The 12,732-nt window shown below is 44.0% G+C and overlaps 5 protein-coding genes across 5 annotated transcripts; 3 read left to right on the plus strand and 2 right to left on the minus strand.

Annotated features, from left to right (window-relative positions):
* Window positions 1–698: 698 nt before the first annotated feature.
* On the plus strand, window positions 699–2,014 carry AOL_s00080g87 (uncharacterized protein; the record flags this gene model as incomplete). The annotated part of the gene is made up of 5 exons (XM_011124462.1): window positions 699–850; window positions 919–964; window positions 1,029–1,542; window positions 1,601–1,673; window positions 1,744–2,014. 5 exons carry the CDS (start codon window positions 699–701, stop codon window positions 2,012–2,014), a joined length of 1,056 nt encoding a protein of 351 aa, XP_011122764.1.
* A 109-nt stretch (window positions 2,015–2,123) lies between these two features.
* Window positions 2,124–3,594, minus strand: AOL_s00080g88 (uncharacterized protein; the record flags this gene model as incomplete). Its single annotated transcript, XM_011124463.1, has 2 exons — window positions 2,124–3,007; window positions 3,063–3,594. The coding sequence occupies 2 exons, from the start codon at window positions 3,592–3,594 to the stop codon at window positions 2,124–2,126; spliced, it is 1,416 nt and encodes a 471-aa protein (XP_011122765.1).
* Window positions 3,595–7,089: 3,495 nt separating this feature from the next.
* AOL_s00080g89 (uncharacterized protein) lies at window positions 7,090–8,310 on the plus strand (the record flags this gene model as incomplete). The annotated part of the gene is made up of 3 exons (XM_011124464.1): window positions 7,090–7,310; window positions 7,373–7,952; window positions 8,011–8,310. The coding sequence occupies 3 exons, from the start codon at window positions 7,090–7,092 to the stop codon at window positions 8,308–8,310; spliced, it is 1,101 nt and encodes a 366-aa protein (XP_011122766.1).
* A 1,173-nt stretch (window positions 8,311–9,483) lies between these two features.
* AOL_s00080g90 (uncharacterized protein) lies at window positions 9,484–10,234 on the minus strand (the record flags this gene model as incomplete). Its single annotated transcript, XM_011124465.1, has 3 exons — window positions 9,484–9,728; window positions 9,812–9,907; window positions 10,033–10,234. 3 exons carry the CDS (start codon window positions 10,232–10,234, stop codon window positions 9,484–9,486), a joined length of 543 nt encoding a protein of 180 aa, XP_011122767.1.
* Window positions 10,235–11,495: 1,261 nt separating this feature from the next.
* Window positions 11,496–11,963, plus strand: AOL_s00080g91 (uncharacterized protein; the record flags this gene model as incomplete). Its single annotated transcript, XM_011124466.1, has 2 exons — window positions 11,496–11,522; window positions 11,598–11,963. The coding sequence occupies 2 exons, from the start codon at window positions 11,496–11,498 to the stop codon at window positions 11,961–11,963; spliced, it is 393 nt and encodes a 130-aa protein (XP_011122768.1).
* Between the last annotated feature and the right edge of the window lie 769 nt (window positions 11,964–12,732).

Here is a 12,732-nt window from a genome sequence, read left to right on the forward strand (position 1 = left end):
AAGGCCACCAGCGAATGATAGCGTCATCCCGGTACTCGAAAACAAATATGAATGCCGGCCCGATCATAACCTTTGGTACCAATTGAAATCATTGCGCACATTGCAATCGTCATGCGGTTATGGAGCGGATATGAAGAATTGCCCAATGGAGTAACTTCTATCGAAAGCTAGAGTCGCGGGACAATTGATTGTTAATCTAAGGGGAGGGGAAAAAAGAAAGAAAGAAAGCGGAGACCTGTGCGCCGGGTCGACGCAAAACTAACCATGTTAGTAATGTGCCTAGGTAACTATCACATCATTTCGCAGGATTTGGAAAGGTTTCAGAAGAAAGAAATATTTTAAGGAAATATGGTCCGTGAAGCTCGGTTGTACGAAAGAGGAGGGGGTTTATGGATTAGAAATAGCTTTTATAGCGAGACCTGTTTTGATCGAAAAGTATATATAGACCCTGTATATCCATTGAGAAACCAATTCCTTCTCCATTACTATCCCTAGTCAGTTCCGTATTCATATCGACGTAAATCTATCCGTCTACATTGCTACCAGTCTCGTAGCTCAGTGCAGTCCTGCTCCTTCTCATATCTCCAACAGCTTCAACTCAATTATCTGCCATTTTAACCCTCGGCTATAAAATAGTTCAACTTGAGTAGTTGCTCAGATCATTCTCTAATATATTAAATATTCAAACATAATACACGATGGTTCAATCGAAAGCTTTGATCTTCAGCGGTATTCCGGATGGTTTTCCCGTTCCAGGAAAAGACCTCGTCGTCCAGTCAAGCGAGGTAGACATCTCAAAAGCCCCGCAAGGCGGGGTCGTCCTTAAAGTCATCTTCGTTTCTATCGATCCGTATGTATATATCTAGCAGCTCCTTCCATTTCTTCAGAATATGTTTTGCTAATATATATTCAACATAGATACATGCGCGGACGAATGCGCGACGCCAGCATTACAAGCTATAGCGTATGTTCCCCACCGTTCTCATAGTCCACGGGTTAAATATGCTAACCACTGTTCAAAAACCCAGCCTGCCTACCCAATCGGCCAGCCAATCGAAGGTGGCGGTATTGCAAAAATCATTGAGTCCGGGAATGAAACCTTTAAAAAGGGCGATATCGTCAGCGGTCTCATCACACACTCCGAATATGCGGTCTATTCGGCCGAGCGAACTGCAGCCAGCAATCTCAAGGTCTTGAATAACCCTTATAACTTCCCACTCCAACGGTTCACCGGTGTCCTTGGAATGCCTGGTTTGACAGCTTATGCCTCGCTATATGATATTGGAGAGCTACATAAGAACGAGAAGGAGACGATATTTGTTTCGGCGGCATCAGGGGCTGTTGGCTCTTTGGTCGGACAGTTGGCCAAGAGGGAAGGATTGAGAGTTGTTGGGTCTGCAGGATCCGATGAGAAAGTCAAGTATTTGATCGAAAAGCTTGGATTTGATGCGGCGTTTAATTACAAAAAGGAGTCACCAAAGGAGGCCCTGGCGAAGTATATTCCTGAAGGATTGGATATCTTTTATGATAATGTTGGAGGAGGTGAGATCTCAAACTTTCACAGTACTCAGTGATTTGGGCTAACATTTATCATTGTTAGAAACATTGGAAGCTGCAATTGATAATGCAAAGCCATTCGCTCGTTTCATCGAATCTGGGATGATCTCACAATAGTAAGCCGCACCGCGTCTGATAGGCGGGAAATCCCCCAACGTTCCTGTGCTAATCTAATCCCTGAAATAGTAACCGAAAAGCGGGCGAAGAGGCTTATCCGATTAGAAACCTCATGAATATAGTCACAAAGAGACTAAAGATCCAGGGTTTCATCGTCGGTGACATCGCTGGAAAGTACCTTGGCGACTTTTATAAGAATGTTGGGCAATGGTTGCACGATGGATCGATCCACTACAGCGAGGACGTTACTGTTGGAATTGATAATGAGGCAGAAGGGCTAGTCAGCATGTTGAAAGGCGGGAATTTTGGAAAGGCTGTTGTGAAGTATGCTGATGCTTAAACGATTTGATACGAAATTTGGAAAATCAACCAGAGCCCTCTATTCCCTAGTAGCTTTTGGCCATGGGAATTAGTACTGGAAAAGCTCATATGTTCCATTGTATATTCAATTACCGATCGATAAGCTCAATCGGGTATGCAGCCAGATTCTTGAGTACATCTTTTTCACTCTGCTGTAGGTCCGTACATATTGAATCAAAGTGATGTGCTCCATCCAAATATCGTAATAGTGGTAGACTCCTGTCTGCCATTAGAAGTCCACTTCCCGTAGTCATCGATTTCCCCATTTTTCCTGCGACCACGCTTCCCGCTACACCCGGAGTTTCCGGGCCGTGTCCTAGGGCTAAAGCGTGTAGATCAACCGAACTTCCGACAGCCGCTGTTGCAGGACCAACTGTCGCGACAGCGCCTGTGCCATCATCGATCCTCACGGGATATTTGTGTACCCGGTACAAGAATCCCTTGATGATTCCAAATTGTATAAACCTTCTCACATCCACATCCTTCAACCTCTCAGCATTCTCCAAGCTCCATTCTCCCACAGTCAATCCCTGTCTTAGACTCGTGTATAAATCTAAAATTGCCGGGAAATCGAGAAGCCGTCCGGTGTTACTGATGTAGGCTTGACATTCCTCCTGTAGCCCTCCACTGGAAGTAGTAGCAGTCGCCCCATCGTTTACAAAGTTGTATAACTCGCTATTGACAGCATATATATTTGCAAAGCGGAATACATCGACTATAATGATGCAGCCGTAGTAGAGTAGTTCTGAAATACACTTCTTCGTAAGTGTATAGTCAGCATCCGCAAGCTCGGAGATGCGGCGTACGGAGTTTACACCGTCAATGAAAGGTATGATGCGCTGCATGGTTAGATCCCAGTTGCTATCCATTATCGATTCGAAGCGGACAGTCGATATTGGAACATGGTATGCCTTGACAGGTGGAGGTGGCGGGATTGCAGGGAAGAGTTTGAGGTTAATCGTATTACTCTCATCTAAAATTTCGAAAGTTAGCATCTAGTCGATTAAGCTTGGAGGGAAGGAACGTACTTATTGGGATCATGCACTCTAAGTAACTGTTTAAATCCTCCATGACCTGCTCGATTAGAGTGTATACCGAGCTTCTGGTCACCTCATTCCACAAGAATCCCATTTGTTCTTCAAGTGCTCTAAACAGCCTAGCTAACTTCTTAACAACAGGCTTATAAGAACTAAATTCCTCAGACTCATCCAAGACAATAACGAAATTGAAAATAAATTCATTTCGATCGTATTTGTCGTCCTCAAGACAGATTGGGTACCCGAGAAGGCGATAGCGATTTCGGCAAAATGTTATCAGCCGGTCACATAGTTGTTGTTTAGGGATTATGTAGTCTGATATTTCATCGAAAGAGAAGAGAGTCGGTGGCTGGGAAGGGTTATCTGAAGAGGGAGTAACGGAGTTCTCCGGGACTTGATAGAGAACGCGGGGGCCTTGGATGGATGTTATGTTAGATATGACTTTGAAAGTATTAGATTGAACAGTGCGGTGAATACCTTTATCGGCATCGAAGTAGGAGTAAAATATGCACTTAATGCTCATCTTTCTGGGTCCTTATGGAATCCGATGATGTATGCGACTGCTTCTAAGGATTCCCGGCGATATCCCCGCATGATGCCGTGGCGCACTGATTTGGGTGGTAGTGGTGCAGAGCTCAAGAGATTGACAAGGAGCTGAATGTGTTGATGTTGAGGTTGACCGTCGACGCCACATTTCATTGGAATTACCAGCCACATTCAGCCAAGCCGGCGCCACAATATCAACACGAATATTCATTCTCAGGTAGATTAACAAATATCTGGACCGGCATGTGCAGCATGTATCAACATCCCCACCATTATGACAACGAACCATGGCAACGGAAAACCGCATTGACTTAAGATTTTTCTTTTCCGATATAGGAATTATCTCATTGGCAGCCAAACGGTTATAAAACATGTCTAACACTCAAAGTTGGTCCTTTGTGGTTGCACCAATAACATGTGCGTCTCCACTATCGATTCAGATGGTCCCCTATTCGTCCCTTCAAACCCTTCTCTATCGACCGTCGTTCTCATTCTTCGTGGTGAACAACGTGGTAGATAGCATTCTTTTACCCGAATCACAAGCCATTAACGGTTCAACGTCAGGGTGCCATCGGGAAATGTTCCCCACCTAACCGTTCGACCCCGCCAAGAGATTTGGGGTTGCAGAGGAGAGTCGCAGTGGAGAAGCTATAAGGCTGACACGAAAGGCTTTCTCCAGTTGGGTGTTATGAAACTCTCCTGATGCTAACCCCGGGACCATGGCTTCAATCTAGAGAATATTCCCCCGGACGTTCGGGGCTCATAGATACGCTGAGCGGAATAGGGAAACCGCTTCAGCCTTTTTTTCAAAGATGGAATTTAGAAGGAGAATTCTTCTTCCTGGGGGGCGAAGTCCCATCTGATGTTAAGACTTCGGAACTGATCACCTCTTAAATGCTTCGTTGGGGCATACACCTTCACCTAAGCCCACTTTCTCGAAAAAATTCCGGTACTCCTTTGTTCCGCAGTTTAAGCGAGCTGAATATAGGTGGGCCACTCTCGACTTCGCGCGTCATCGGCTCTCCATAATAATCCCCCCAGGTTGTTTTATGTGTATGCCGCCCTCCGAGGAGGCTCGCCGTTTGGGTTCGGGAATCTGTGGGCTGTTAAGCCTTCAATCAGTGGTAACGGTTATTATTATTGAGGGCCCACCTGTTCGAGACATGGCTGGGAGACGAAATAATGTCAGGAATTTACCTCATTACTAAGTATCATACGATGACTACAGAATATTCTTCCACTACTGCAATCAATTCCAAAAAGTTTTTCTGTTTTGGACGAGGAATATTCTTTGCTCCTTTCTTAATCACCTTTGCCATTTCCAAGGCACTTTTTTTTCCCCACTCTAATATATACGAAGGCAAAAATGGGTGGGATCTGGGATGGCGGTAAGACTGACAGGATTCCCGTCTACCAACTAGTCAGATATCAGGTAATCGCACGTGGTGTGATTACAGCCGCATCTATGAACCTCGTCGAGCTGAGCTGAGGACTTAAGTAAGTGGAAGGAACGTAGCCTCAATGATTTGAGAAATATCGCATCCGTTGACTGCACAATCCAGCCACATGCAGGAAAAGTTTTCCGAGGCCTTGTTTGATATGGACAAAATTTAAGCAAATATTATTAACCAGCCGAAAAAATAATAATCAAATCGAAACATTCGAATTGCACACGATTGACGTCAAAAGGCGCGAATGTAAACGCCTACCAAGCTACCTATTATCCCAGAAACTTCCTTGACAGATCTTGGGCAAGGATCGATCGTCGGTAGAAATATATAAACTCGACGGCGAAATTCGACAATTGCCGCCGCAAAATATGCATAATGCACGTCGTCGTCGGTAGCAGTAACACATAGTATTGGTGATCGATAGTTAGCTTGGCTGTTTCTGGAGCTGCTTGAAACCCACTTGTTTCAATGCAAGAGGGAGAAGGCTGAGGCTTGTCGTCTATCAGGACAGTTCTCCCAGCCTGGATCCTCTTGCATGCATGGCCTTCTTCTTGCACAGTTGTACAGCACGATGGTACTTTCGATATGCCTCCATCGAGAAAGTTTTCCGCCCTAGAGAAACTCGAGAATATTACCTGCATATTTCTGTCAGGTTGATGGCATGCATCATCATGGACGTCCAGTCGTATGAGAGGCCTGAGGGAGGGTATCCCGTTCCTCGCTAGCCATGTAGCCCCTTCGCACCTGCCTGCTCCCAGGCCAAAGGGCAGCCTGTTGTAACATGAACTGGGCTGTCTTACATTAGTGGCCGTACGCCGTCCCCGTAAACAAGAACAAGCCCCCCCAAGTAAGGCTAAAGAAATGGGAAAAAGGGAAGAAGGGAAGAAAAACGCCCTGACACCCCGTTAGACCCTGGGAGTTCCTTATTCCTTATTTTCTCATGCTCTCCCTTTCTTTTCCAGTATTTTTTTTCTCAGCTCCTCAGCTTCAATACACAACCTTCGACAACTCTAGATCTCGACCATATAATCCCATTGACTAAGCAGTACGAGTGTCGATACTAAATACGGACTACGACGACTAGAAAAGGGGGATTAATTATAATTCAGGGACTTAATCCGATCGCTCAACTTGACGTTTACGACCGACCGACCACATCTCGAATTGCATAGCATCTGGCAGCGCCCCCATATTTAGATCGCCTTCTTTTTCCTTGTTTTTTTTTCTTGTAAAAAATCCTTTTACTTCACGAACGACCAAAAGTGTGTGCATTCATTAGCCTTTCGATTCGGCCTGACCGTTCTTTCAAGCCAGCTTCCCTTGCAGAACGTTACATGAGACCTCGTCCCGACCAAGATCTACGCAAACCCCCAAATACCGACGCTAGGAAGATTATTCATTCGCAGACAGAAAAGGAGGCAGACACTCGTTTGGAGAATTTGTTGTTTGGCGATACCGTAAGATAAAAGTACGAGCCTTAACTGCTAGTATACCTACATACATCCAGTAGTAGTTACTAGTAATTTGAGGGGAAGGAGAATAAGATATAGCGCGCGAAGAGATCTCGAGAAATTAAAGCACTTCGGTTCTCTCTTCGAGACTGGGTTCTCTCTTCAGCCGTTGCTTGAACAACGCGCGTCTTCGGATGACCCTCGGCGACAGAGTGTAGCCCTCAGAAACTGCTCCGCCAAACAACCATCCCGTCAACACATCCAAACTCATTCACCCGTTTTACTCATCCACCCATCCATCCATCCCACAACCCCTGGAAAAGACCGCCTCTCCACCAGTCAGGCGGGGCCACCACCTTCGCTTTTCCGGCTCTTCCATCCTTCCCAGGTTTTCGAACCACAACAAATACCCATTCTCTAGAAGGGTCTTTCCCATCAGTTGCCCAACATTCCGTTCCTAAAGGGCCACCAAAAGAAAGACTCGAACCCTCTTTTGGGGGACGCAGGATATCTTCGACACGCAGGAACAGATCTCAGACGCCCAGGGTTGATGTACTGGCCGACAACAGCATGGACCAGGGCCTTTATGGCTCTGGTCCTCTTAGAGGCTGCCATAGTCCTTACTTTCGAATGGTGAGACTTCCCCTATTAACACTGATGCCGACAGGCTGTCTTAAATTGCAGGGGCTGACGGCTAGTAGCTACATCTTCGGAAGATTCCAGGCGACGATACCTAACGGCGTTAGAGACGACCGAGGTGTTGTAACCGACAACAGAAGACCTATTACAACGTATGAATAATCAATATCCGAGTATCAAGCCTTTGTATAGTATACGCTAACGGCTCGTTCAGATATCTCACACTATTCATCTTTGCATGGCTATTCCAATTCGTTTTGGTCTATGATGCCCTCCGGCTCAAGAACACTATTCAGGTCTTCGGCCTTTGCATTTTCAACGCCCTTATGCTGCTTTACTCTGCCATTCAAATCGACCAAATTCGAGAAGCCGTAGAAACAGCATCCGGCGGAAATACTCCGGACAACCCGAACAACTATGACCCCAAAAGGCTATGGAGGGTCATCTATCCATTCCTCATCGCGATTCCCGTTGTCATTGGTGTTATCACTGCGTTCATGAGCTTTGTCGCCTGGAAGCTGCACGACGAATTTGCTTGGACGATCTATAAGCATATCTCGGCTGACCTAAGAATGAAACGCCGATATCTCATTTTCCAGATTTATATCGCTCTTTTGAAGTTCGACTTTTTCTTCTTCCTTGGGTTCACAATCCAGTTTCTGGTTATCTTACTCACCAAGAATGATATCGAGTTCATCTTGACAATCGTCGTTATTCCGGTCACGATTCTTATCCTCCTTGCTGCTTCTTGGTTCACTAGAAGGGAGAACAAGATTGGCGCCACTTTCGTCATTGTATGTTCACTAAACCTCCAACGTAACACAAGTTTTAAAACTAACTCGTATAACTTAGATTCTCTACTTCGGTGGTCTCTCCTACTTTCTGTTTAAGCTCGTCCGCATGTATCACGGCGACAAAGTCAGCTTCTACCTCATCGCACGTCGTTCCCTCACCATCTTTGCCATCATTACAGTCATTCTTCTCATCATCACCATCGGCGTGGCCATCCAGTGCATGCTCAACTTTGATAAGGGACTCAAGCAACACGTCAACCGGAGGAAACCTACGGATCCGGAAGACAAGCATCAAATGCAGGATTTCAACTCAGGGACAAACCAAATCAATCCGCCCCCACGGATGGAGATCGATTAATACGAAAGTTTTATAGTCGGATGGTGTTTCTCTTTCTAATCAGCTTTGCTTTTTTTTTTTTTTTTGCACTTGGTTTCTTGTATTTGATTTCTCACAAAAGAAGTGGCTTGGGATTCTTTTTTTATTACTTTATATCGGGCCTTGGAGGGGTTCAAGGTATTATTCATATTTATTACATATTATTACACATATTACTCGAATTGACGATGCTTCTCAGGCGGCCCAAGTTAGTACCTGCGTTTAAATGTTTTCTTTCTTTCCTATTTTGATTGGGCCTTTTGAGCGCCGGAACTATACTTTTCCTATTATACATAAACCTAGTCTTCTCTACTATCCTTCAGTGTTCTTGTCTTTGGCTCATATTACTGGGTACTCTGGCGTTCTTCCTCTTTTCCTTTCAATTTACCCCTGCTACTTGGCTTCTCTTTCAGCTCCAAGAAACAAGGCCTGGAGGAATCGATTAATCAAGACAACCATGCAAAACAGCTTTGTATGAACAACGAATAGAAGCTTCGAAAGACGCTACAGAAGCCTTGTTCTTCGATTCTCTAATGCACACAAGATTGGTATAAAAAAGTTTCCTTTGTTTCCTTTGCTTTTTCTCTCTTTCCGCTTATATTCTTTTCCAGCAGACATTGTTACCCAGTCTAGCCTCTAGCTCCTTGATACGCTAGAATGATAATGCATGTATACAACGTTAACCCTCCTCTTCAATTGCTTTTCTATGGTTTTTGTTTTGTTTTTTTTTCACTTTCTTTTCCTTCCTTTGTTCGTACCATCATGAGGGAATGTACAAAACATGACGAATGCAGAATAATATCCTTCTTTTCTGAAATCTTTAGCTGGATCTTTTTTTGTAAATGTGGTATACGTGATACCTTACCAGCAGGTCTTGATGAACACACTCCACGCCGCCCTACGCCACGCCACCCATTCCCGACGTCTCCGTGTAACATGTCCGCCGAACCCAAAACTGTCGCCATTCGAGGCCCTGGTCCCTATTGCTTCCCTGATGCCAACTCATGGGGTAAACCCCCAGTGTCGTACTGTCCAAACCCCCCACCCCCACAAATAAATCCGTTCCCTAACATATAGTATTCCGAGACAGACTTTGATAATATATAATTCCAACCCAACAAAACCAAACAACCCACCAAGTATACCTAGAGTTACTCAACCACCACTACGGTTTCCACTAGCACCACTCCCCGGTATCCCAACACCCGCTGCCGCTGCCAAAGCCGCTGCTGCGGGGCTACCACTTGTTAGACTTGATACGCCTAATCCCATGATTGTATTTGACCCTGGAGTTGTGGAATTCGTTGATGCTGTGTTATTATTGTGATTATTTATGGCTTTTTGTTTACTTAGTTGGATGAATAATCTGCTGACACGGCCTTGGATAGCGTGAAGTTGTGCTGTTATTTGAAAAGTATTGTTAGTGGTAAATTGAGGGTAAGGAGAGGTATGTATATTCGAATGCAGTTGTATAGAGACTTACTATTAACAGCGTTTAATCTCTTCCCCACGCTTGCGAGTTTTACAATTGTAGGTTTTAGAAGTGGTGGGTCGGTGGTTTCGAGGTAGTGATTTAGTTCTATACATTTTACACAGTTATTCCCCGGGTTAATTTAATGTTTGAGAGGTTTTATTTTTATTCGATTATAGCTGAATAAATAAAATAAGATAAAAGAAAATAGATTTAGGTTTATAAAAACATACGAGAAATTAAGCGTTCTAGCTCTTCGGCCAGTGCGATCTGTGATTGATGTACTATCCATAGTTTTTCAGTCGTTTGTCGGATTGTCGGATCGAATAGCGTGCGTAGACCTGAAGCGAGCGGATCGCCTGCGCGGGGTGGAGATGGAGAGAGGTTTCCGGACAGTGAAGGCGGGGAACCGGCGAGGGAAGTTGAAGCTGACATTCTTGGATTTCCCTTATGTGGGTTTTATGTATGTAGAAGGGTGTGAAGAGTGGACAATCAATGGAGTGGGCTGAGAAGATGGGGTGGTGCTGGTGGGTTGAGGCGAGGTTGAAGATTGAAGGTTGGAGGTTGGATGTTACACAGATGGTGGGAAACCCACGCCTGCTTATTAGACCCTGGCGCGGTATCACGATTGTTAATGATGGACGTGTTGGATATTGGAGGCAACGCACATTTCGATCTGCGTATGCTCATGTACATGTACATGTATGGCTCCCATGTGGCATTGGAGAACTGTTGGTTACCTACTTATTCCGATGCGCTAAAGTTGTTAACAGCAGATTATCATGTTACATATCTGTTTCTTAGTTATCCCTGATTCGTAAATATCATTTTCCTATAGGCAAGCGTTCAAAAAATAGTTAAAATGTCCTAGAATATTTATATTTATTTGCATTAGTTTCGCAGGATAAGTCGCCGACAATATTGATTAATTCTCAGACTCGAGGCTGGCTTTTGACGAAATATGCTTCACCGCCGTTGCAAGAATCCATTTTAGTTACCCCTAAGCCTAGCCTTGATTGAACTTTCTGAAAGATTGAATTGAGTGGGATATTCCCAAAATACTTCGGTGTAAGAATTAATAAATACCTAGGCCACTTGATACGCCAATAATTACTATGATACTCCAAAATCAAGTCTGATAGTTTCCCATATCTTTGCGACTAGCAGAAATAACCCATCCAAATTTATATATATATTAGTATATACTTTACTAAAGGGAGAATGAATATAAAATAGATCAAAGTTCATACAATTAGGAAGTTATGCGCACCTAACGGGTAGGAATCTCGTCTGCCCTGTGAGCCTCCACTTTCAGTATTGTCGGAACAGGTTCAAGTGAGGCCGGAAAAATCACTACTGCGTACAGAGTTCCTACAGGAACTAGTGATGGTCAATCAAATGGATGGTTGTATGAAGTAGAGTTAATGAATGGTACGTACCCAACTTATATCTCCGCTCTACTAGATAACGAGGCGACTGGATCACTAACTCAAAATTATTTTAATTCTGATGAAAAGGTTAAGCGAGTCAAAGAGAACCCAATTAGCTAAGGTAGTCCTCGAACTCTTCAATTAATCCCGACTCGCAGTATTCTACTAGAAGCCAAGTGGCTCAGCTCAGTCTCAAGGTTCCCGTTACGTTGTCGACATGTCTGGCAAAACAAGGATAAAATCATATGATCATCAGTTACAAGAGTATGTCTGATCAAGCCTGCAAGCCGGCGGTGAGTATATATATACCTCAAACGTTACTTTCTTACTCCAAAACGCACCCCTTTGCTAATATTGATCCATTCAAGATTCACTTCCCATCCCCGCTACCGAGAACGCAAAAGGCACAACAATCGCTGCCTGCGCTCTTGGAGGCCTTTATCTCCTATGTCGGCAGGACTCTGTTACAAGATGATAAGGTTGTCTCGTACCCAGACCTGGAAGATGATAAGGAGGAATACTTGTATCTTGTCAGCCCTAAGATTAATCGCGAGACGCCGAAAGAATCACGTTTAATGTTGAGGTTGCCGACAAGGTATTCATTAGTATCGTGCCTCGCTCATCTGAGAACGAGGACCGAGAGGGGCCGTATGACACCGTCGTCCTCTGTGTTAATACTGCAGACGACACTATCTGGTAGCCAAACACATCCACGAAACCGATATTCCGGCTAAGAAATAAATTAACCGGAAATATAGTTAATTGCTGCTATAGCAAATATGATGGTGGATTTAAAGATAGCAGTTGGTACTGATGATTACGCCGGGAATGGGCAAAAAGCAGTTTTTGTTATCTATTTTCTGTTCTTCTCCACAATTATTTGTATAATTGTGGTTATATAGAACCCCCGTTACCTTTCATTTTGAAGCCAATTCATCTAAGTATTCCATGTATATATATATCCTTCAGCACCAGAAACATGTATCTGATGTTATCTCGTAAACCAGAACTAAAACCGCTGCGCAGCAGCATCTCATCTTAAGATCTTACTTTTTGTGAACTTATATTTTATTTACCGCAAGAATCTTAATCACATTCGTTAAAATTTATTGTTCCCAAACCTTTTTATCCATCATCAAGGATTGATTACTCCGAAGCAACTTAAGTTATAAAGATATATAGCCCCATAGCTGAGTTTCTTCAATAATTAACACTAAAGAGTCTCGGTTCCTAATCGTTCTTTTTCTAACAGTACCTCCCTAAGTACGAGAACGAATATATAGCCTTCAATATCAATTAGTCTTCAAGATACATCAATCTCGGTCAAATCTGCCCCGAGAACAATATATATACATGCAGATTCTACAAAGATATCCGTCACAACCCCGCTTCAACATAACACCGGCGTTCAAGCCAAGGAACGAAACTAGGGCAATTGAACCAAATGCATCCCTTAAAAGAGGGGGCTATATGCAATCATTCTGTACTAGGGTCTACTCCACT

Source organism: Orbilia oligospora (assembly GCF_000225545.1).
Source record: "Orbilia oligospora ATCC 24927 unplaced genomic scaffold scaffold00080, whole genome shotgun sequence".
NCBI lineage: Eukaryota > Fungi > Ascomycota > Orbiliomycetes > Orbiliales > Orbiliaceae > Orbilia > Orbilia oligospora.